The sequence below is a fragment of the Chiloscyllium plagiosum genome, unplaced genomic scaffold, assembly GCF_037043375.1.
Source record: "Chiloscyllium plagiosum isolate Xiang-an unplaced genomic scaffold, Cpla_swu_hap1 HiC_scaffold_24, whole genome shotgun sequence".
Lineage (NCBI taxonomy): Eukaryota > Metazoa > Chordata > Chondrichthyes > Orectolobiformes > Hemiscylliidae > Chiloscyllium > Chiloscyllium plagiosum.
The window spans coordinates 54,447,610-54,469,884 of NW_028270162.1; the positions used below are offsets into that span (position 1 = coordinate 54,447,610).

Below are 22,275 nucleotides of genomic sequence, written 5' to 3' on the forward strand. Positions count from 1 at the left end.
CACAGGGTCTTTTGAACTCTGAAGGTCAACATTTGGGTATAAAGTTTGAGCCTCTGGGCTCCTCCCTTGCGGTCTACAATTCAGTTGCAACACAAGAGGGGAGCATGTGGTGCCTGTTCTTCATTTTTTTATTTGCTGGTAAGAAATGCAGAGTATTGTGTTTTATATAATTATAAGCAATAACATTTGTCTAAATGTCTCTTTAAAAGAAAACTGTTGAGTGCAACAACAACTTGAATTTATAGCGCCCAGCAGTAAAAATATCCTAGCATTACAGGAGTGGTATCAAACAAACTGCAACATCAAGACATTAGAGCAGAAGATCTAATGCTTCATCAAGAGGCAAGTTTTAGGCTGTAACTTAAAGACATGAGAGAGAAATGTGAGACAAAAAATATTAGAAAGGTAATTCTAGACCTTAGGATCCCAGGAGCTGAAGGCTTGGTAACGCAATGAGAATCAGAGATTTGCAAGGGACCAGAATTGTTGCAGCACAGAGATCTTGCAGGTTTGTATGGCAGGAAGAGTTAACAAACATAGGCGGGGTGAGGAAGAATTTGAATACCTGGATGTGAATTTTATAATCAAGGTGGTGCTGGAACAGGAGCCAATGCAGGTCAGTGAGCACATGGGTGATAACTGAACATATTTAGTGTGAAACAAGCGACAGGCAGAAGAGTTTTGGATTAGCTCAGGTTTACAGAAAGTGCAAAATGGGGGCCTTTAGGTATTACTGATGTGTTTCAGCAGCAGATGAGCTGTGGTAGGTTTAGATGTAGGCATTATTTAACTGAAGAGGTAGATGCACTTGGTTATGGGGCAGATTTAGAGTTGGAAGCTTATATCAAAGTTAGGTAGGATGCTAAGGTTGCAAACAATTTGGTTTAGTCTCAGAGACTGACTAAGGAGTAGGATGTAGTCAGTGGCTCGGGAACAGCTCTTGTGGTGGGACCAAGGCAATGGATTTATACTTTCCAATATTCAATTAGAAAATATTTATGCTCCTTCAATACTGGACAAAGGCTATGACAAATTAGAGACAGTGAAGGGATTGAAAGAGAATGGTGAAGCTGAGTGTTATCTGTATTTAATTTCAACCTGAACATGATACATGATGCTGTTGACAAATGGCATCCTATAGATGAGAGGTAACCGGAGGCCACAGATCTTTGGAGAGTTCTTCGGCAGTGTAGGCATGCGAAGAGTAGCCATTGGAGGGGATTCTCTTTAGTACTGTTGGATAGATAGAAATGGAACCAGATAGATAAATGTAAACAACCTATAGATATAGGTAGCTTTTTAAATTAGTTAGGGAACTAGACTCCCAATGTTCTCCACTTGTCTCAGTAAGATTGATTAGATTACTTACAGTGTGGAAACAGGCCCTCCGGCCCAACAAGTCCACACCGACCCGCCGAAGCGCACCCACCCATACCCATTCCCCTACATCTAATACTATGGGCAATTTAGCGTGGCCAATTCACCTGACCTGCACATTTTTTGGACTGTGGGAGGAAACCGGAGCACCCGGAGGAAACCCATGCAGGCACAGGCAGAATGTACAAACTCCACACAGTCAGTCGCCTGAGGCGGGAATTGAACCTGGGTCTCTGGAGCTGTGAGGCAGCAGTGCTAACCACTGTGCCACCGTGCCGCCCAAATTGATAATATTTGGGTACACCTTTACGGCTCCTGACCACTCTCTGGTGTATTGATGTTTGAACTGAGACAGTGGTTGTTGGCTGATTAATATGCCACATACATACACCTGTGCTAGATACCCAAAAATAAAACAGGAAGATCAGGAGAAACTCAGCATGTCTGACAGTATCTGTGAAGGGAGATCTCCAATTCCTGCTGTATTTTGGTTTTATTTTATTGTGTATGATACCATTCTGATGCTAATAAACATATGCTTGGATCAACCAAATTGGGTAGTCATCACAGAATCCAGACCAAACACAGACACTGCAGTGTTACTGCTGCTGCATCAGATGTGATCAGCACACTCAGCCCAAAAGAATAGCCAAATCCACTCTGGCCAGTCTGATCCAACACAGTGCAAACCACAGTGCGTTAACATATTGAATCATGACTGAAGTTCAAAACAACAATGTTGATATCTTATTGTAAAGGCATACAACTGTCAACCTTGTCTCAAACATTATTACCTCTAAATCAGAGGACTCCATTTCCATGAGTATATAATCCAGGCTGACACACCAGTGCAGCACTGTCAGAGGTGCCATTTTTTGGATGAGGCCCTATGTGCTGAATGTAAAGAACAGTAGCAGAGTTCTTTCTGCTATACTGGCAAACAGTTCATCCTCAAAATCATCCCTGAAGCACTTTATTTTATTCATTCATGGGCTGTGGCTGTCACATGCTGGGCCAGCATTTACTCCCTGTAGTTCGCTACTCTTGAGAAGATGGTGTGAGCTGCCTTCTCAAACTGCTGAAGTACATTTGGTGAAGGTACATGCACAATACTGTGAGAGATTTCCAGGAGTTTGACACTGAAGGAATGTCAATATATTTCCAAATCAGGATGGTGAGTTCACCATTCCTTCAGTATTGGAGGTAACTTGTTGGCAATATTCCCATAAGTCTGCTGACCTTGTCCTTCTTAATTTAGTGGCTCTGAAAGGTGCTATCTAAGTAGCCTTGGTAAATTATCTGGTCATTATCTAAACTATTGTTTATGGGATCATGCTGTGCAGAAATTAGTCACTGTGTTTCCCTATAATATTGAGTACAAATAATTAGCTGTAAAAATACAGGGGATACCTTAAGACCATGAGTCATCGAATCATGAAGGATGTTGTAGAAGTATAGGTTCGGCATTCTTTGAAATCAGGTAAAAACAATGACTGCAGATGTTGGAAACCAGATTCTGGATTAGTGGTGCTGGAAGAGCACAGCAGTTCAGGCAGCATCCGAGGAGCAGTAAAATCGATGTTTCGAGCAAAAGCTCTTCATCAGGAATAGATGAAGGGCTTTTGCCTGAAACATCGATTTTACTGCTCCTCGGATGCTGCCTGAACTGCTGTGCTCTTCCAGCACCACTAATCCAGATTATTTGAAATCACACTCCTCAGTGTGGAGGATATCCAAGCTAGTTGTCTATTCTGTGTTTCAGGTGCTCGAGGAGAAAGTTTTCAGCCCAATGCCATTTGGCAGTTCCGTAACATGATCAAGTGTGCTGTTCCGAACAGTCATCCTGTGTTTGACTACAGTGATTATGGGTGTTACTGTGGATTTGGAGGGACTGGAACTCCAGTTGATGAACTGGACAGGTAACATGAGCTCTTCTGTTTACCTGGGATGGGGAATGAAAGATTAAAAATCTGAATAAAATGTAACTGGAAATTCAATTAAACTCCCTAACTAAATGTCAGTCAACCCTGTCAGAAGAATGGGTGAAATATCTGAGTTTTTAAAAATTAATTCTTGGGATATGGACATCACAAGCATAATCAAGACCTGTCTCTAAATACCCTTGAGAATCATGATTTGGAGATGCCGGTGTTGGGCTGGGGTGTACAAAGTTAAAAATCACACAACATCAGATTGTAGTCCAACAGGTTTAATTGGAAGCACTAGCTTTCGGAGCGCTGCTCCTTCATCAGGTGGTTGCGGAGTATAAGATTGTAAGGCACAGAATTTATAGCAGAAGTTTAAGTTACATCACACTGTAAACTTCTGCTATAAATTCTGTGTCTTACAATCTTATACTCCGCAACCACCTGATGAAGGAGCAGCGCTCCGAAAGCTAGTGCTTCCAATTAAATCTGTTGGACTATAATCTGATGTTGTGTGATTTTTAACTTTGTACATCCCCGTCCAACACTTGTATCTCTATATCCTGATTATATTCAGAGTCGAAAGGCTTATCAACAGCCTTCCACAATACTGCCAATCGAGACCCTTAAGTAGGCAATGAATTCCCATTTAAGAATCTCATTCCACCATTGCTGAAAATCACTCAGCAGCAGCTGTGGGGATTGCCATGTAATGTGACTGAAAATAAAATATCTTTGGAGCTGCTGATATCCTTCTAGGGGATTAGGTGGTGATGCAGTGTCTTTAATTCAAGGGCACTCAGTATTTGAAGGATTCTGACATTGGGGAAGGATGGGTCCCACTGAGAGACTGAACTTGCTGCCAACTGCCCCCACCCCTACTTCCCATTTCCATTTCCGTCTTGCCATCATTCAACTGTGGTCTGGATTCCTCAATGATGCTCTACTTTAAGTGCAGTTGAGCTCTTCACTTGACAGTGTGTAGGGCCTTACCTTGGTTAAAACCAAATTGTATATGATTGTCTAACAAAGCCATGATTGTAAAGTGTACTTTTTTGAAACCTGAACTTTTCATGGGCTTCACAAATAAAGCTGTAGAGTATAAAAGCCAAGTGGATTTTCTAAATCTACACAGAACATTTCGATAAAAGAAAGGCAGATGCTGTAGATCTGAAATACACAAAAACAGAAACTGCTAGAGAAACTCAGCAGATTTGGAAGCATCTGTGGAGAGAAAACAGTTAACGTTTCGAGTCCAGTGACCCTTCTTCAGAACAATTCAACCTCATTTTAACAATGGTTTCCAATTCCTTGCAGCTGAAGGGTGTGAGGGCAAGGAATAAAGAGGTGATGGGGAGTTTAAAAAGGGCATGGAAACAGGTAAAGCACTAAGGTTCTTGATTTCTCTCCCTGACTGGAGGGTGAGACCCTCATCTCCATTAAATATTACTCATTGCTTGTTTATACTCTGATTTTCTTCCTTCATCCCTTAAAGTTATTCAATGATGCTTAAGTACCTGGTATCAGTGGTCATTCTTCATATGTACTCGTCTGTTCCCTTCTAACATTTGTTACTTGTCCTGCAGAGAGGAGAATATCAGTTGGCATTGATACAACAGACTGCAAGCTCTCCTTCTATACTGTAGCCATGGAATCAGTTTTAGGTACACTCCACAGCTTGAGCATTAGCCTCAGCTGGTCCTCCAGAGTAGGAGGACTAAGTATTGCACTGTTGGAGGTAATAGACACAAGGGAAATATGAGCAGAAGTAGACCATACAGCTATTTGTGCCTACTCTGTCATTCCATACAATCATGACTTATGTTCTGCCTGAAGTCTCCCACCTGTTCCCCATATCTCTTGGTTTCTTGAGAGATCTACAATGTGGCAGGACCCCTACCATTGGGCCACAAGGCTTGGGTTCAAGTCCTACCTACTCCAGAAGTATTTCAGAACATGTCTGAGCAGTGTGATTCATTTTTTAAAAAACATCTAGAGGTCAACAACCATCTCAGCCTTAAATGCATTCAGTTGTTTGTTAAATGTTGATGAAGAACAGAGGGTGAGGCACTTGTGGTCGAGAGTGTGGTGCTGGAAAAACACAGCCGGTCAGGCAGCATCCGAGGAGCAGGAGAATCAATGTTTTGGGCCGGAGTCCTTCATCAGGAATGAGGCTTATGGGTCGGGGCTGAGAGATAAATGGGAGGGGATGGGGTCGGTGGGAGGTAGCTGGGAAAGCGATAGGTGGATGAAGGTGAGGGAGAAAGTGATAGGTCGGAGGGAGCAGTGATCGACGGGTCCAGAGGGCAGTGCTGAATTGGAGGCTTGGGACTGGGATAACGTGGGGGGGGGGGGGGGGAATGGGAAATGAGGAAGCTGTTGAAATCCACATTTATCCTGCGTGGTTGCAGGGTCCCAAGGCAGAAAATGAGGCGTTCCTCCTCCAAACATCAGGTGGTAACAGTTTAGCGGTGGAGGAGCCCAGGACCTGCATGTCCTTGACGGAGTGGGAGGGGGATTTGAAATGCTTAGCCACGGGGCAGTGGGGTTGGTGGGTGCGGATGGCCCAGAGATGTTCTCTGAAACAATCTGCAAGAAAGCGTCCCGTCTCCCCGATGTAGAGGAGACCCAATGTCATCTTCTGCATCCATTGCAAATAGGATTATTATAATCTGAATCCAGAATTCATATACAAATAGCTTTTGACAGCACTGGGCAACATTGGGTAATTGAGATGAAGGGAATTGTGAACACTAAAATGTACTGCTCCACACAATAATAGGATATAGCAATGACAATGCTACTCAGAAACAGTTTTTTTTCAGAATTTATTAATTCTAAATTATTTTCAATTTTATGGCTAAGTACCACTTGTGGACATATGAACCTATTTGTTGAATCCAGATGCCTGAGAACTGAGAATGAAGATTGGAATCTGAACCTAGAATTTGGCTGCTGATTGGTTAAAGATTCAGAGGGACTGTATTCACAGTGACTAAAATGATTCTGTCTCTGTACAAATCCAGATGCTGTCAGATCCATGATCACTGCTATGGAGGAGCCAGCAAGATTAAGGAATGCCGGCCAATCTATGACAACCCTTACATCAAATTGTACAAATACTCCTGTTCTAGTGACATGATCACTTGTGGCCGTAAGTATTCTTCACTTAGACTTCTGTAATTCCTACTTCAAACTGTCACAGAGGTAGGTTGTCTCCAAGCAGTTGGCCAAAAGGTTGTCTAAAGGTTGTCACTTTTCTAATTTTTGTAATTTAAACAATTTTAATTGGCTCAAATAATTTTAACTGGACAATTTAGCAAAGTGCTGCAATGATAGAGCATGGTTCCAGACAGTAATCCATCTTGCTGCTTCACAGCCCCAAGATCCTGCACTCCAAATGGCCTTTGACCCCATTCTGACTAAAACTACCTGTCCCAAAATCCTGTAATAAACAAAATCGAGCTTGGCCTCATTTTCCCAGGTTGCCAGTTTTGTAACACACTCTCAGTATTTTCCTGAGCATCAAGTCCTCACCAATGGGCCATCCTTCAGATGGGAGGCTCTCCTGTGAAGCTGTTTGATCAGGGAGGCATCACATTTATGTCCAATGTTAGCCTCACTTGAGGTCTAATTACTGGCTAGTGATTAGGAGCATGGGTCCCAGTTGGAATTTCCTTTCTTGTGTTCAGGTTGCAGAGGCATTTTATAATTCAAGTTTCTTAGACCTCAGAGTAGTCATCAGTGGCATATCCTGGCTGATGGGGGCTGAGCACATTTCACCACACAGTGAGACATGCTGGACATGGATAACAGGGGACATATCTGGATCATACATCAATATTCAGACTCTACATGTGCAGCAACCTGGAGTGTAGCTGCTGCACTGGCTGATTGATTACCCAAAATGATCAAGAAGAGAGTGACTACAGTGTCACACCACCTTTCAAACCTGGACCTATCAAACACTAAACTTCACATGATATTCAGCACAGACCATCATAACACTTAATGATAGATGAGGGTCTGTTTTCATGCTGTACATCTCTATGACTCTATGAATCAAACCTGTGGTTCACAGAGGACCCTCGGAACTATGAATAATGGTAATCCTTCACCCAGGAGTGACTTTTTGTACTTCTTTTGCTACTAATGTCAACATTGTTGAGGTACTAAAGTTCAATTTGCAAGCACCAAAGGCATGTAGGAAATCAATCTTGACCAGCATGTGGCCCCTCTGCATGAAGAATGTAACTGCACTTTGCAAGTAGCTACTATGTGTTTGTTGATACAATGTCAATGACTTGTGGCATTAACAAGGAAATTAACAGGCATTATGGGGAGATGTTGGCCTCGTGATATAATGGTGAGACTATGAATCCAGAAACTCAGCTAATGTTTGTGGGACCCTGGTTCGAATCCTGACAGGGCAAATGATGGAAATTATATCTGGAATTAAGAATTTACTGACGACCATTAAACCATTATTAACTATCAGGTAAAACTCACCTGGCTCACTAACATCCTTAAGGGAATAAAATCTGCCATCTTCACCTGATCTGGTCTACATGTGATTCCAGACCCGCAACGTGGTTGACTCTCAATTGCCCTCTGAAATAGCCTAGCAAGCCACTCAGTTCAAGGGCAATTAGGGATAGGCAATAAATGCCAGCAGCCAGTGATGCCCAAGTCCTGCAAGTTAATTTAAAAAATCTGTTAATTGGCACTACGGAGGGGAGATGAAGAAACTGGTGAAATCAACACTGATGCCGTGCGGTTGGAGCATATGGTTGGAGATGAGGCATTCTTCCTCCAGCTGTCGGGTGGCTTGGATTTTGGCGGTGGAGGAGGCCCAGCAGTTGCATGTCCTTGGCGGAGTGGGAGGGGCATTGAAGTGGTCAGCCACAGGGTGATAGGTATGTTTGGTGCGAGTGTCCCAGAGATGTTCCCTGAAACATTCCACGAGTTGGCGTCCTGTCTCCCCAGTGTAGAAGAGACCACATAGAGAGCAATGGACATGGTAGTGTTTGGATGTGCAGGAAAATCTCTGCAGGATGTGGAAGGACCCTTTGGGGCCTTGGACAGAGGTAACGGGAGGAGATGTGAGTACAGGTTTTACACTTCTTGCAGTGACAAGGGAAGGTGCCGGGAATGGAGGGTGGGTTGGCGAGGGGTGTGGACCTAACAAGGGAGTCACGGATGGCGTGGTCTCTGCTGAATGCTGATAGGGGTGGGGCTGGAAATATATCTCAGGTGGTGGGGTCTGATTGTAGGTGGCGGAAATGGCGGAGGATAATACGCTGTATCTGGAGATTGGGTGAGGACTAGGGGAGGTTGTGGGGTGGGGGGTTCTATGCTTGTTGCGGTTGGAGGGATGGAGTTCAAGGACGGAGGTGTGCGAAGTAGAGGAGATGTGCTGGAGGGCAAATTGCCGTCCTTGAAATAGGAGGTCATCTGGGATATTCTAGAGTGGAATTGTTCCTCCTGGGAACAGATACAATGGAGGCAGAGGAATTGGGTGTTAGGGATAACTGACAGCAGCAGTCATGGAAGTTGTACTCCAAAGGCTAACATTTGCTAAGAAGCTGGTAAGAGGCATAGCGAGAACTATGTACGCTGGGGAAAGAGAAGAAGCCAGCCATACTAAGAAGAGACAGAAATCTTAGGAAAGAGGCTCTATAGGAAATGTGTGAAGTTCAAATCTCTGAGGGAAAGGGGGGAGACTTTACAAAAGACCATGCAGGGAAAGAAAGGGAATGTAAAAAAAAAGTTCTTGCTGCTCAAAAACCAACATTGCTGTAACTGCGCATAGTCTCCATAATTAGCATGTCCCCTGCTCAAAAATAATACACCAAATTGTGAAATGCCATATTTTTCCACCAGCATGGTGCAGGCTTTCCACAATAGGTAGGCATCACAGATTCTGGGATATGTTTGGAATACATAATAATATTTTGATATAAATTGGTAAGATTTCTTTGGAATTTGATTCTTATTACTGTACGTTTTGGGGGCTACCTGCACTGATTTTGTTTACTCAGATTATTTTAAAAATAATGGAAAAAGGAATATTGCTGGCAGCAAATTACCCAAACCAAAAAAGGATAGGGTTTTGGATGAGTGGGCTGCCACGGTACTGATCATGAGATTCTTTACCGACCTTTCAGTTGTTCAGGCTGAAATGACAATCATGGCAGTGTTTGAATTCAAAGTCTCAGCTTTTTAAAGGACATCTGCTGTACATCTGACCCCACAAACTAATTGAAAAATTCAAAGCCCACCCTGATCAATGGCCCGAGCTGGATTTTTAATTATCTTAATGAATTATCCTCCACTTCTGGACAGATAGCCATTCCTCATCCTATCTGACTTCCAGGACCATGATGGGGATCCATCTCTCCAACTAGCATAGGAAATTTCACACCTATTCCAACACGAGGGCCAAAATCCTGCCCATGCATCTGTTAGACCTATTTAATCAAAGCCATTCATTTCTCACTGTACTAATAATTCATAATAATTTTGTGATGAATTCTTCACACATTCAGACTTAATGACTTTAGCTTCATCTTTATATTTTCCTGATATCACTTTGGAACACTTTGAAGCTGAAGGCAATGTACTCATGGAAAGAAAGGATTAAATTTTAGCATCCGTCTATTCAGAACGATTTATTTTTCTGCTCCTGTTCTTCCAGCTGATATGGAACCTTGTAACCTATGAATTTGATTCCAGAATATTTGACAGGAGTTTAGAAAATTGTGGGAGGATTTTCACTCAGCTCTAGATGTTGTTTTCCATGTTTATATAACACCCAACTTTGATAAATTCATAACATTAAGAAGTACACTTCACTGAAATAACAACAACTCCAACAGCATTCTCATTGAGGAATGGGGAACCTTACAAATTACCCAGTAAAATATGATAATAAATAACATCATTGTACTCAACTTTTTTTTACCAATATATTTCCATCTTCTCCAAATTTCCTGTTCTTGTTAACCACTGAGAGATTATAGATAACACAGAAAATGTTCCAAATACACTTTAGATCTTTTACTATTTGAAAAGATGGGTTAATGTTCAAGTTGAAAATTGTTCAGCTGAGCTAGGAATTTGAAGATAGCATGGCTCTACGTGATGGCTATTGTTCAACACATGGGACTGCAGACTCCTTTCATGGACAGAGTTAAAAATCACACAACAACATGTTATAGTCCAACAGATTTATTTGGAGACACTAGCTTTCGAAGCACTGCTTCTTCATCAGGTGGTTATAAAGTAGGATCATAAAACACAGAATTTATAGCAAAAGATTATGGTGTCATACAGCTGCAATGAAAAATTGGACAATCCTAGATTAAGTATTTCATTTTATAGAATGGGTTTGTTAGTTTCTGTTCTTTAATATGTAAATCCCAGAACTTCTTTTAAGTCATATTCTCAAGATAACTTCAGGTTTTATAACAAAAGGTACCATCTCAACTCAGACGATGCATTAAAGGTGTGAGGTTAAAGTCTGTCTTTATCCCAATCTTGAGTCACTTCAGGTGACCATCCTCCAAGGCCGACTTTGGCACAGGCAACAACACAAAGTGGCCGAGCAGAGGCTGACAGCCAAGTTTGGTACCCTTGAGGATGGCCTCAACCGGGATTTTGGGTTCATGTCACACTGGTGACCCACTGCACTATACACTCTCTCTCACACACACACACATGCACACATACACACACACTAACGCAGGCTCTCTCTCATGCTTACACATATACACCCCCTGCACTCACACCCATGCTTATACCCCATTACACTCACACACGTACTTTACCAAGCTTGTACATACGCAAACACCCACTCTCTCACATGCATTCACATGCACAAACTCACTCTGTCTCTCTCTCTCTCTCTCTCTCCTGCATGCACACACATATTTATGGGGTGAATTTATATTTGCAGAATTATATTTGCATATACTTTCTATTTTGCTCAAAAAATATATAACCGACAGTCAATCCGGGTAATATCTTGTAAATTACACTTTAGAAATAGAATCAGTCTGACTCAAGATTGGGATACAGACAGACTTTAATCTCACACTTTTAATGCATTGTCTGAGCTGAGATGGTACCTTCTTTTATAAAACCTTAAGCTATCTTGAGAATGTGACTTCAAAAAAGTTCTGGGATTTACATATTAAAGAACCAAAACTAACAAACCCATTCTAAAAGGTAAAAGACTTTATCTAGGATTGTCCAATATATCATTTCAACTGCATGACACTAATCTTTTGCTATAAATTTTGCATCTTATGATTCTGCTCCACAACCACCTGATGAAGAAGCAGCGCTTTGAAAGCTAGTGCCGCCAAATAAACCTGTTGGACTATAACCTGGTGTTGTCTGAGTTTTAACTTTGTGAAAATGAGTACTGCAGATGCTGGAGATCAGAATAAAGACTAGAGTGGTCAGGCAACAGATCAAGCAGCATCCAAGGAGCAGGAAAACCTTTCCTGATGAAGGGCTTTTGCCTGAAACGTTGATTTTCCTGCTCCTCGGATGCTGCCTGCCTGCTGTGCTTTTCCAGCATCACTTTAATCTTGACTCTGAGTTTTTTTTATAAATATTTTTATTGAAAAGCTTTGTAAGATCTTTTACAAAATATTTATATATAAAGAAAACCAAAACACCATTGAAACAGGAAAAAAAAAGTACAAAAAACAAGGCCATAACATAGCACCATTGTTACTAAACAACCACTATTCTACCAAAACAAACCTGTCTACTTAACTAAAACTAAACTACAAATATATTAAATAAATACTAGCTTAAATTACATTCAAGTTACTTAAATTATATAATGTCTTACTACTTTGTTCTGTCTTACTCATCACACCTCCACTGAGGCTCCCATCCCTGGGAGTACCCGTATAGTACCCATATTCTTTTCCTTCCAGTTGTCCACCCCAGTCCAACACTGGCTCCTCCAAATCCTTTCATGGAGAGAATGTAAGTTTGTTTGCAATATTTTAATAGGTATTCAGATGGCTTGATATGGATAAGAAATTGCCAATGGTGATATTATTCAGTGAGTGATGGGTATTTTATCTGTGTACTTTTCATGGAATGTTAGTGTTGCTAGAAAGGCCTTTGCTTGCTGACTATCCCTAATAGCTGTTGAACTGAATGGATTGCTAGGCCAGAACGGTATATTTCCTTCCCTAAAATATATTAGAGAACCAGCTAGGTTTTTACAACAACAAAATATAACTGTCATGCTTCCCATCACCGAGCCAAGCTTTATATTCCAGATTTATTAATGAAAGCTAAATCCCACCAGATACCGTGTGGGCTTTGAACGCATGTCACCAGAGTTCTTGTTAGTGATATCAATGACATTACCACAACAGTATCATCTCCATGAGGGCCTGAGCAGTCTTTTTTCTGTTCCAAATAATCATTCTTAAAGGCCCACACCTCATCTAAATAGAAATGAAAATATGCATACAGTCTCCTTTGTGTATCAGACACTTAACAGGACAGATAAATGTAACGTCTTTTGTGTTTGACTAGTTTGTATTCTGGACAATCAGTGACAGACCTTACACCAAATGAAACTGGCCTCTGTATAAGGGCTTATTCCAAAGTGGTTTAGAAATTGTTTCTTTCTTTCTTCCACAGCTGATAACAGTCCCTGTGAAGCCTATATCTGCGAGTGTGATCGGCAGGCAGCCATGTGCTTTGCTGAAGCCCCATACAATGAAGAATATAAACATCTGGACACAGAGAAGCACTGTGTCTAAAATAGTACGCAATCACATGGTGAAAAATAAAAATAAAGTTTAATCTCACTTAGTTTTCTATTCCACTTCTTTGTATACAGTAAAGCCCTACTCACACAGTCCAGGAAGGTTAACTAAACAATTTCAGAATCTCAAAATAAAACTGAGAAGCAGCCCTGAATAAACCCAAGACCTCTGATTTACAGTGACTGAGTAGGCCAGAATACCTTTTCATTAATTTGAATGTCAGGGTTTTTATTTTGTTTTGTGTATCACATTCCACGTTTCGATTTAAATTTATACAAATACTGTTCCCAGAGAACTGATGCAGTTCCAAAATAAACAGAGTTGTCAACTGTGCAGCATAACTACTGTTGATTCACATCAAACTCGGAAAAGCCAGAATGAATGAAAGATACTATTCTGTGTCGGCTGCTGTCTGGCATGCCATATGACTCACTGCGATATATTTCTAGCCTGAGTTCTATTTTGAAACATTTCTGAAGATGCATTACAGTCTGAAACTATCAAATCATCTATATGATGCTGTTAACTACCAGTAGAAAATTCTTCAAACTCATGCATTTGATTATTTCCCCAATATAAGCTGATTTTCAGAGGCCACGAGATATAGTTTTTGCATTTCTGTGCAATGCAGACACTTGGCTATCATGTCACTGTGGAAGATGTGAAAAGAGAATTTAAACAAAAACTTAAAATAAAAGGATAGAAGGAAAAATAACTGGTGAGGATTAGAAATATGTAGAAATAAAGATTGTATGACATCTTGTATAACTACAGGAGTTTAAAGGCATTAAGGTTCTTCTGAAGTGTAGTCACTGTTGTAATGTAGGAAATGCAGCAACCAATTCACAAACAGCAAGCTCCTGCAAATAGTAAATAAGTAGATAATCAGGTGATGGGGGCAATTTTCCTTTAACACTTCTGTCCATTTTGACCCACATTAACAAAGTATATTTGTAAAATAAATTCAGTGCAACAGAATAATCTTATATTTAGCAAAATAGATTAATATTCAGAATTATTCTAAAGATTTCATAAGCATCACCAGGAACAAGTCAGTACTTTCCTGACACTGTGTTTAGAAATTGATTAAGCAACAAGTACTCATTAAGTATTTATAAATTATTGTGCACCACAGAAGCTGAATGAACACTTCAGGCCACGTTGTTCCAACACCCCACCCCCCCCACAACCACATACAATACTATAATTCCCCTATGCTTTTACTGCTAGCTGTATTTGTACACTTTAAATACCATGGTGGGTTTAAAATTATACATACGCTCAGAAAACACCACCCTGGCATACTGAGCTGTATTAGCCTGGAGCTCTGCAACAAGTACTCCCGTAACACCAGCCATTTGTGTTTGTGTGGGGTTTTTGGACCTATGCATTTGTGGGATCGATCAGTTTTTCCCTAAAAGACTGTTCAACCTGCATTGGTGTGTAAGAAAGCACAAAGCCAGCTGCTAGCTGTAAATTACCATCAGGAAAGACTAACAGGCTGGGACTTTTTGTTTCAGCAAAGAGAAGCCTGAAAGTGTGGCCTAATAGATGTTTTGAAATTATGTGTATAATGCTGTACATATAAAGAAAACATTCCCACTTGTGAAGGACACTAAATGTAGGAGGCATAAATAAAGATAGTTGCTAATAAATCCCGTAGGGAATTCAGAAGAATCTTCTTTAACCAGTGTGGTATATGGTTAGAATGTGACATTTACAACCACATGGAATAATTGAGGTGAAGAGTGTTGATAAATTTAAGGGAAAGCTAGATAAACACGAGGCAGAAAGGAATAGTGGATTATGCTAATAGGTTAAGTGATGGATCGCAGAAGAGCCTTCATATGGATCACAAATCCTAGTACAGATCAGTTAGGCTAATCAGAGATCAGTTAGGTTAATGGCTTGTTGTCAAATTATGGAAATCTAAATTGGAAAGGTGGTAGCATAATGATACTGTGACTGGACTAGTCATCCAGAGGCCCAGGGAGAAAGTGAGGTCTGCAGATGCTGGAGATCAGACTTGACAGTATGGTGCTGGAAAAGCACAGCAGGTCAGGCAGCATCCGAGGAGCAGGAGAATTGACGTTTCGGGCCGGAGCTCTTCATCAGGAATGAGGCTGGGAGCCTCCAGGGTGGAGACATAAAAGAGAGAGGGGTGGGGCTGGGGAGAAGGTAGCTAAGAGTGCAGTAGGTGGATGGAGGTAGCGATAAAGGTGATAGGTCAAAGAGGAGGGTGGAGAGGATATTTGGAAAGGAAGATTGACAGGTGGGACAGGTCATGAGGACGGTGCGAAGCTGAAAGGTTGGAACTGGGGTAAGGTGGGGGGAGGGAAAATTAGAAAACTGGTGAAGGCCACATTGATGTCCTGGGGTTGAAGGGTCCTGAGGCAGAAGATAAGGTGTTTTTCCTCCAGGCGTCGTGTGGTGAGGGAGTGGCGATAGAGGAGGCCCAGGACTTGCATGTCCTCGGCAGTGTGGAAGGGGGAGTTGAAATGTTTGGCCACGGGGCGGTGGGGTTGATTGCTGTGGGTGTCCTGGAGATGGTCCCTAAAGCGCTCTGCAAGAAGGCATCTAGTCTCCCCAGTACAGAGGAGAACACCTCGGGAGTAACGGATACAATAAATTACATGGATGGATGTGCAGGTGAAACTTTGGTGGATGTGGAAGGCTTTTTGGGACCTTGAATGGAGGTGTGGGGGGAGGTGTGGGCTCATGTTTTACAATTCCTGCAGTGGCAGGTAAATGTGCCAGAAGGGGAGGGTGGCTTGTTAGGGGGTGTGGACCTGACCAGGTAGTTGCGGAGGGAACGGTCTTTGCAGAAAGCAGCAAGGGGTGGGGAGGGAAATATATCCCTGGTGGTGGGATCCATTTGTAGGTGGTGGAAATGTTAGCAGATGATGTGATTTATGTGGTAGGATGGAAGGTGAGGACCAGGGGCGTTCTGTCCTTGTTGTGGTTGGAGGGGTTGGGTTCAAGGACAGAGGTGTGGGATGTGGATGAGATGCGTTGGAGAGCATCTTCAACCACGTGGGAGGGGAAATTTCGGTCTTTAAAGAAGGAGGCCATCTGGTGTGTTCTGTGGTGGAACTGGTCGTCCTGGGAGCAGATGCGGCAGAGGCAGAGGAATTGGGAATACAGGATAGCATTTTTACGGGAGGTAGGGTGGGCAGAGGTGTAATTCAGGTAGTTGTGGGAGTCAGTGGGATTGTAAAAAAATGTCAGTGTCGTGGATGGATGTGGAAAGGTCTAGGAAGGGGAGGGAGGTGTCAGAGATGGTCCAGATGAATTTCAGGTTGGGGTAGAATGTGTTTGTGAAATTGGTTAACTGTTTGACCTCCTTGTGAGAGCATGAGGTGGCGCCGATGCAGTCATCAATGTAGCGGAGGAAGAGGTGGGGAGTGGTGCTGGTGTAACTCCGGAAGATGGACTGTTCTACGTAACCGACACAGAGACAGGCATAGCTGGGGCCCATGCGGGTGCCCATGGCTACCCCTTTCGCCTGGGGTAAGTGGGAGGATTGGAAGGAGGAATTGGAAGGGTACTGGTGGGGACGTTGGAAGAGAAAGAAACGGAGGGCGTGGAGTCCCTGGTCATGGCAGATGGAAGTGTAGAGGGATTGGATGTCCATGGTGAAGATGACACATTGGGGGCCGGGGAAACGGACATCTTGGAGGAGGTAGAGGGCGTGGGTGGTGTCCTGAACATATGTGGGGATGTACCTTCCCATCCCATACGCTTTCCGCAAAGACCATTCCCTCCGTGACTACCTGGTCAGGTCCACGCCCCCTAACAACCCACCCTCCCCTCCTTGCACCTTCCCCTGCTACCGCAGGAATTGCAAAACCTGCGCCCACACCTCCCCCCTCACCTCTATCCAAGGCCCCAAAGGAACCTTCCACATCCATTAAAGTTTCACCTGCACTTCCACAAATGTCATTTATTATATCTGTTGCACCTGTTGCAGTCTCCTCTACACTGGGGAGATTGGACGCTTTCTCGCAGAGTGCTTTAGAGAACACCTCTGGGACACCCGCACAAATGAAACCTCACCACCCCGTGGCCAACCATTTCAACTCCCCCTCCCACTCTGCTGAGGACATGCAGGTCCTGGGCCTCCTGCATTGCAACTCCCTCACCACCCGACGACTGAGGAAGAACACCTTATCTTCCACCTCGGGACCCTTCAACCCAGGACATCAATGTGGACTTCACTAGTTTCCTCATTTTCCCTCCTCCCACCTTACCCCAGTTCCAACCTTTCAGCTCAGCAACGTCCTCATGACCTGTTCCACCGTCAATCTTCCTTCCCACCTATCTGCTCCACCTTACCCCCACCTCCAGCCACCTATTGCACTCTTTGTTACCTTCTCCCCAGCCCCACCCCCCTCCCATTTATCTCTCCACCCCAAAGGCTCCCAGCCTCATTCCTCATTAAGAGCTCTGGCCCGAAACATCAATTCTCCTTCTCCCCGGATGCTGCCTGATCTGCTGTGCTTTTCCAGCAACACACCCTTGATTCAGAGACCCAGTCTAATGTTCTGGGCACATAGGTTGGAATCTCACCATAATAAATGATTAAATTTGAATCACTGAAAATGTGGAATTAAAAGCGAGTTTAATCATGATCATGTATCCACTGTTGATTGTCGTAAAAACTCAGCTGGTTTACTAATATCCTTTAGGGAAGGAAATCTGTCATCCTCACCTAGTCTGAACTACATGTCACCCCAGACACACAGCAAAGTTGTTCATGCTTAACTACTCTTGGAACTGGACCATTCAGTGCAATTAGCAATAGGGATTGGTAATAAATGGTGACTCAGCCCGCCATGTGAACATTCTGCAAATGATTTTTTTTAAAAATCTCGGACTAGGAAACCACTCTCATCCTCACTCTCTAAACTTTCCCATTGTCAGATGCGTTACATTAAAATAAATCAAAGATTGCGCAGAAACATAGGAATTGTTTGACAAGAGGTCCACTTAGTTTGCCTTCTACCATCCATTAGAATGTGTGTTACAACACTATGATATTAAGTCCAACTAACATGATTTTTTTCTTATTATTCAATCTTCCAACTTCACGTCCCTCAATTCTTCTTCTAGATTGTTTATTCATTCCTAAAATCTGGGCATTATTGGCAAGCGCAGTATTTAATGCTAATCCCCAACTGATCACATTGACGATGAGCCACTTTCTTGAACTACTCCAGCTGGAGTTCTATAGGCACACCACAGTGCTGTCAGGAACAGTGGAACAGGAGTAGACCATTCAATCATCAAGCTTCTTCCACTATTTGATACAATAATGGCCGATTGAACATTTCATTGCCTTTTATCAAACTATTTTCATAGACCTTTATGCCATTGGTTATTAGAAATCTATCAGTCTCTATTTTAAACATACTCAAAGGTAGAGCTTCCACAAGCCCTCTGGGATAGAGTATTTCAAAAGTCACAACCCTCTAAGTACAAAGAATTCTTAGTCCTCAATGGCATTCCCTTTATTTTTAAACATGCCTTCACTTCTAACCAGGAAAATATTTTATCTGCATTCACCCTCTCTATTCTTTAAGTGCTTTATAAGTTAATGAGATTCCTTTCATTCTTTGAAAATCTAAGATTACAGGGACAGTTTGCACAATCTCTCATTGCAGGACAGATGTTAGAGAAGACCTCTAGGTATTTGATGCAGTGGTTACAACTTACAGTGATGGTGGTCTCATGGCAGTGCTGCTGCTGTTGTCCTTCTCGTTTAGAAGTTTGGAAAGTACTGTTAAAGAAATTGTTTGTGTAGCTGCAGTGCAAGTCATTGAAGATGGCAGGGCAGGTTGACAGCATGATTAATAAACCATATAACATTCTAGGTTTAATTAATAAGGGCACAGAGTACAAAGGCAAGGATGTTATACTAGACTTATAAAAGACAAAAGATCAACATCAGCTCAAGTATTGAGTCCAGTTCTGAGTACTGCATATTAGGAAGAATGTGATTGATTGTTGTCATGTATGGAGATACAGTGAAAAGAATTGTTTTTCATGCTATACAGGCAGATCATACCTGCGATGATGCTTTCACTTTTACAAGATTATTTTAGGTTTTTTTGGGTTTTTTTTTAAAGAGAGGCTGTAAAGGAAGAGGTGCTGAGAAGTCGATGGAGAGCATGGTTTAACATTGACAGGGGAATGGCCAGTTCTCCCATTCAGGTTTTTTCTGGTTTAGTTTAACTGTGGCAGTCACTAGATGCTGGAATCCAGGAAGGTTGCAAACTTCAGCAAACGATTCCTGACTGACTTTCTCTCAAAATCTCTTTGAATGTTATTCTCTTCTGCCTGGAAGAATCTGTGTTTCAATTTACCTTTTTGCCAAGGGATGTGTTTATGGGATATAACAGGATTGGAACAGTTCCTTAGTTAATTTGGTGTATCAGGTTGGTTAAGTTTTCCAATAATTATTATAAATTCCATTTTCTTTTGTTCGTGTTTCCACTGTAGTGTTTAAATAAATTCTGATTTGTTTATAGCCGAGTGGTTTGACCAGCTGCATCACATCTAGGATATCCACTTCATATCTGCGTTTATAATAAGAAAATGTTGGGGTCTAGGCTACCATCTTAAAATATTTTGAGAGAGTCTAGCCTGGTCCACAACATACCATACAAAGTGCAAAACAGACTGCAGAATATGGTGTTACAGCTGCAGAGAGAGAGAGAGAGATCAGAATTAACATTTGAAAAGTTTGTTCAAAAATCTAATAACAACAGGGAAGAAGCTGTTCTTGAATCTATTCATACATGAAGGCAATAGTGAGAATGCAGAAGTGGATGAGGTGTATGTCACAAAAATAGGTGAGAAGGCAAGTGGTGTGGATGATGCAAAGAGTCTACAAAGGGATGTAGACAGGTTAAATGAGTGGGCAGAAACTTGGCAGATGGGATATAATTTGGGAAAATATGACATTATGTATTTTGGCAGGAAGACTAGAGGAACTGAGTATTATTTACATGGAGAAAGTGACAGCACATAAATAACAAAGAAACTAGCATACAAATTCAGCAGGTATTAGGAAAGGTAAATAGAATTTTGGCATTTGTTACAAAGGCAATGGAATATAAAAATAGGGAAGTCTTGCTATAAATATACAAGGTACTAGTTTGATCACACTTGGAATACTGTCAACAGCATTTACCTCCCTTATCTAAATTCAGTTCAAGAGGAAAGTCTTTTACTAAATTTCATCAATACCCATTCTGTTGAGAAATGGATCAGCTGTGGGAATAGGCATGAGTCTTATCAATGTTTAGGGTTTTAAAAGTATTTGTGCATACAGATTAACATCTGCAAACTTTCAGGGGCTTCGATTGATTTTTCACCACTAAACTAACGGACTGTGGGAGCAGGGTAAAAGCTGAAACTCTAGTTGCAGGAAAAATCAGTTTGAAAATAATCTGAGGTGGATTGATTATATTTGAGGACTCCACATTTCTTTCATTTCAAATCAGTTTTGAACTAAATTTGTTTATTCAGTTCACTAATTTCACTCAAAAGTCAATAGAACAGTGGATTGAATTATCAGTGAGGAGTACATGGAATAAATGGGTTCAAGAGACATTTATATGCATTGTTTGCTGAAATCATACCTGAATATTGTTACAATTGTTCCTCAAGATAATGTTCTCAACCTCAGCTACTTCACTCTGTCATATGGTCATTAAAGACAAGATGTTGGAAGATCAGTTAAAATGTAGTAGGAAAATAAAAGCCATTGCTTAAGTGCTCCGAATACAATTAGATAGGTGGAAGTAGAACAATGTGAAACCATTCACTTGGAACTGGATGGTAAGGGGAGGTATTGGAACAAGATGACAAGGGAAACCATCTTAAATACCACAGAGAGAGTGAGAATGAGGGAGAAAATGCATCACAATCAAATCAAGCTCCTTCCTTGAACATTTAGTGTGAATCCACTCCTAAACTGATCATGTACAAGGAGCTGCAAATCTCCTTTTCACTCATTTGATGCTACACTTCCACTGGATGGATGAACTTGTGAAAGTTCAAGCTCTCAATGGCTGCCTTCTATCGATGGTTTAGGAAACCTTCAAGTGGTACTAATCTTCCTTTGCTTCAGTTGTCAGTCTGACTGAATTATTGCCTCACAACTTGACAACTTCCTGTGCTTATGCCTCCATACTCTAAATCACAGATTGGTAATACTGTGACAGTTATCAAACTCACCTGGTATGAACTCTGAGCATCAGGATTGTGGGGGCTGGTGAGCCCAGTTGGTTAGGTATCCTGAATGTGATGCAGAATGTTGTCAACGGCACAGTTTCAATCCCTGTACTAACTGTGGTGGTTTTATCAATGCCCTGCCTTCTCATGTTGCCCCATGCTTGTGGAGTACTGACTTGTGAGCTCCATGCAATCAATTGATGCCTATGGACCTTTGGGACTATGATGACCGAACTGGACTATCATGATCCTACAGTGGTAAACACCCTATGCTGTATTAGATCCTACCCACCCAATCCAAATGATGTTCATCTTGAACGTTCAACTGGTAGAGTTGGTGTCACTGTCGGAAAGTTCTTTACATTGATGCCTGACAGAATGATGCAACATACAGCTACAATGATCTGCCAATATAATCAACCAATTTACTTACAGGAGGCATATTGAGATGGACATTTTGCCTTAGCCTTTGTACTTGCTTTTACACAAATCACCAGTACTGACACAAAATTCTCAACTCTATATTGACTACTTTTGTTCCAAATGCAATCTGAATCTAGCCAAGGTTCACATGTCTGTCACCCTTGCCTTACCAAGGAGAAAGTGAGGTCTGCAGATGCTGGAGATCAAAGTTGAAACTTTATTGCTGGAACAGCACAGCAGGTCAGGCAGCATCCAGGGAACAGGAGATTCGACGTTTCGGGCACAGGCCCTTCCTGAAGAAGGGCCTGTGCCCGAAACGTCGAATCTCCTGTTCCCTGGATGCTGCCTGACCTGCTGTGCTGTTCCAGCAATAAAGTTTCAACCTTGCCTTACCAATTCCCATTTCACCAGGCTTAGCACACATTGTGAAATCCTGTACCTTCTGTTATCAGGCTTCAATTTTTAAAATATATTTTAGTTCAAAGTTTCCACTGTTAATTTGA

The 22,275-nt window shown here is 41.9% G+C and overlaps 1 protein-coding gene across 1 annotated transcript; it reads left to right on the forward strand.

The window, feature by feature from the left end:
• LOC122562836 (phospholipase A2, minor isoenzyme-like) lies at positions 1 to 13,154 on the forward strand. Its single transcript, XM_043716090.2, has 4 exons — positions 1 to 138; positions 3,140 to 3,296; positions 6,329 to 6,456; positions 12,981 to 13,154. Exons 1-4 carry the CDS (start codon positions 105 to 107, stop codon positions 13,100 to 13,102), a joined length of 441 nt encoding a protein of 146 aa, XP_043572025.1. The 5' UTR covers positions 1 to 104; the 3' UTR covers positions 13,103 to 13,154.
• Positions 13,155 to 22,275: the final 9,121 nt, after the last annotated feature.

Bases quoted from the DNA above. Each gene is read 5' to 3' on its own strand.
- LOC122562836 (XM_043716090.2), top strand. From the start codon at position 105: ATGTGGTGCCTGTTCTTCATTTTTTTATTTGCTG. The intron at 139-3,139 runs GTAAGAAATGCA...TCTGTGTTTCAG, and splicing joins CTTCATTTTTTTATTTGCTG to GTGCTCGAGGAGAAAGTTTT. The intron at 3,297-6,328 runs GTAACATGAGCT...GTACAAATCCAG, and splicing joins CCAGTTGATGAACTGGACAG to ATGCTGTCAGATCCATGATC.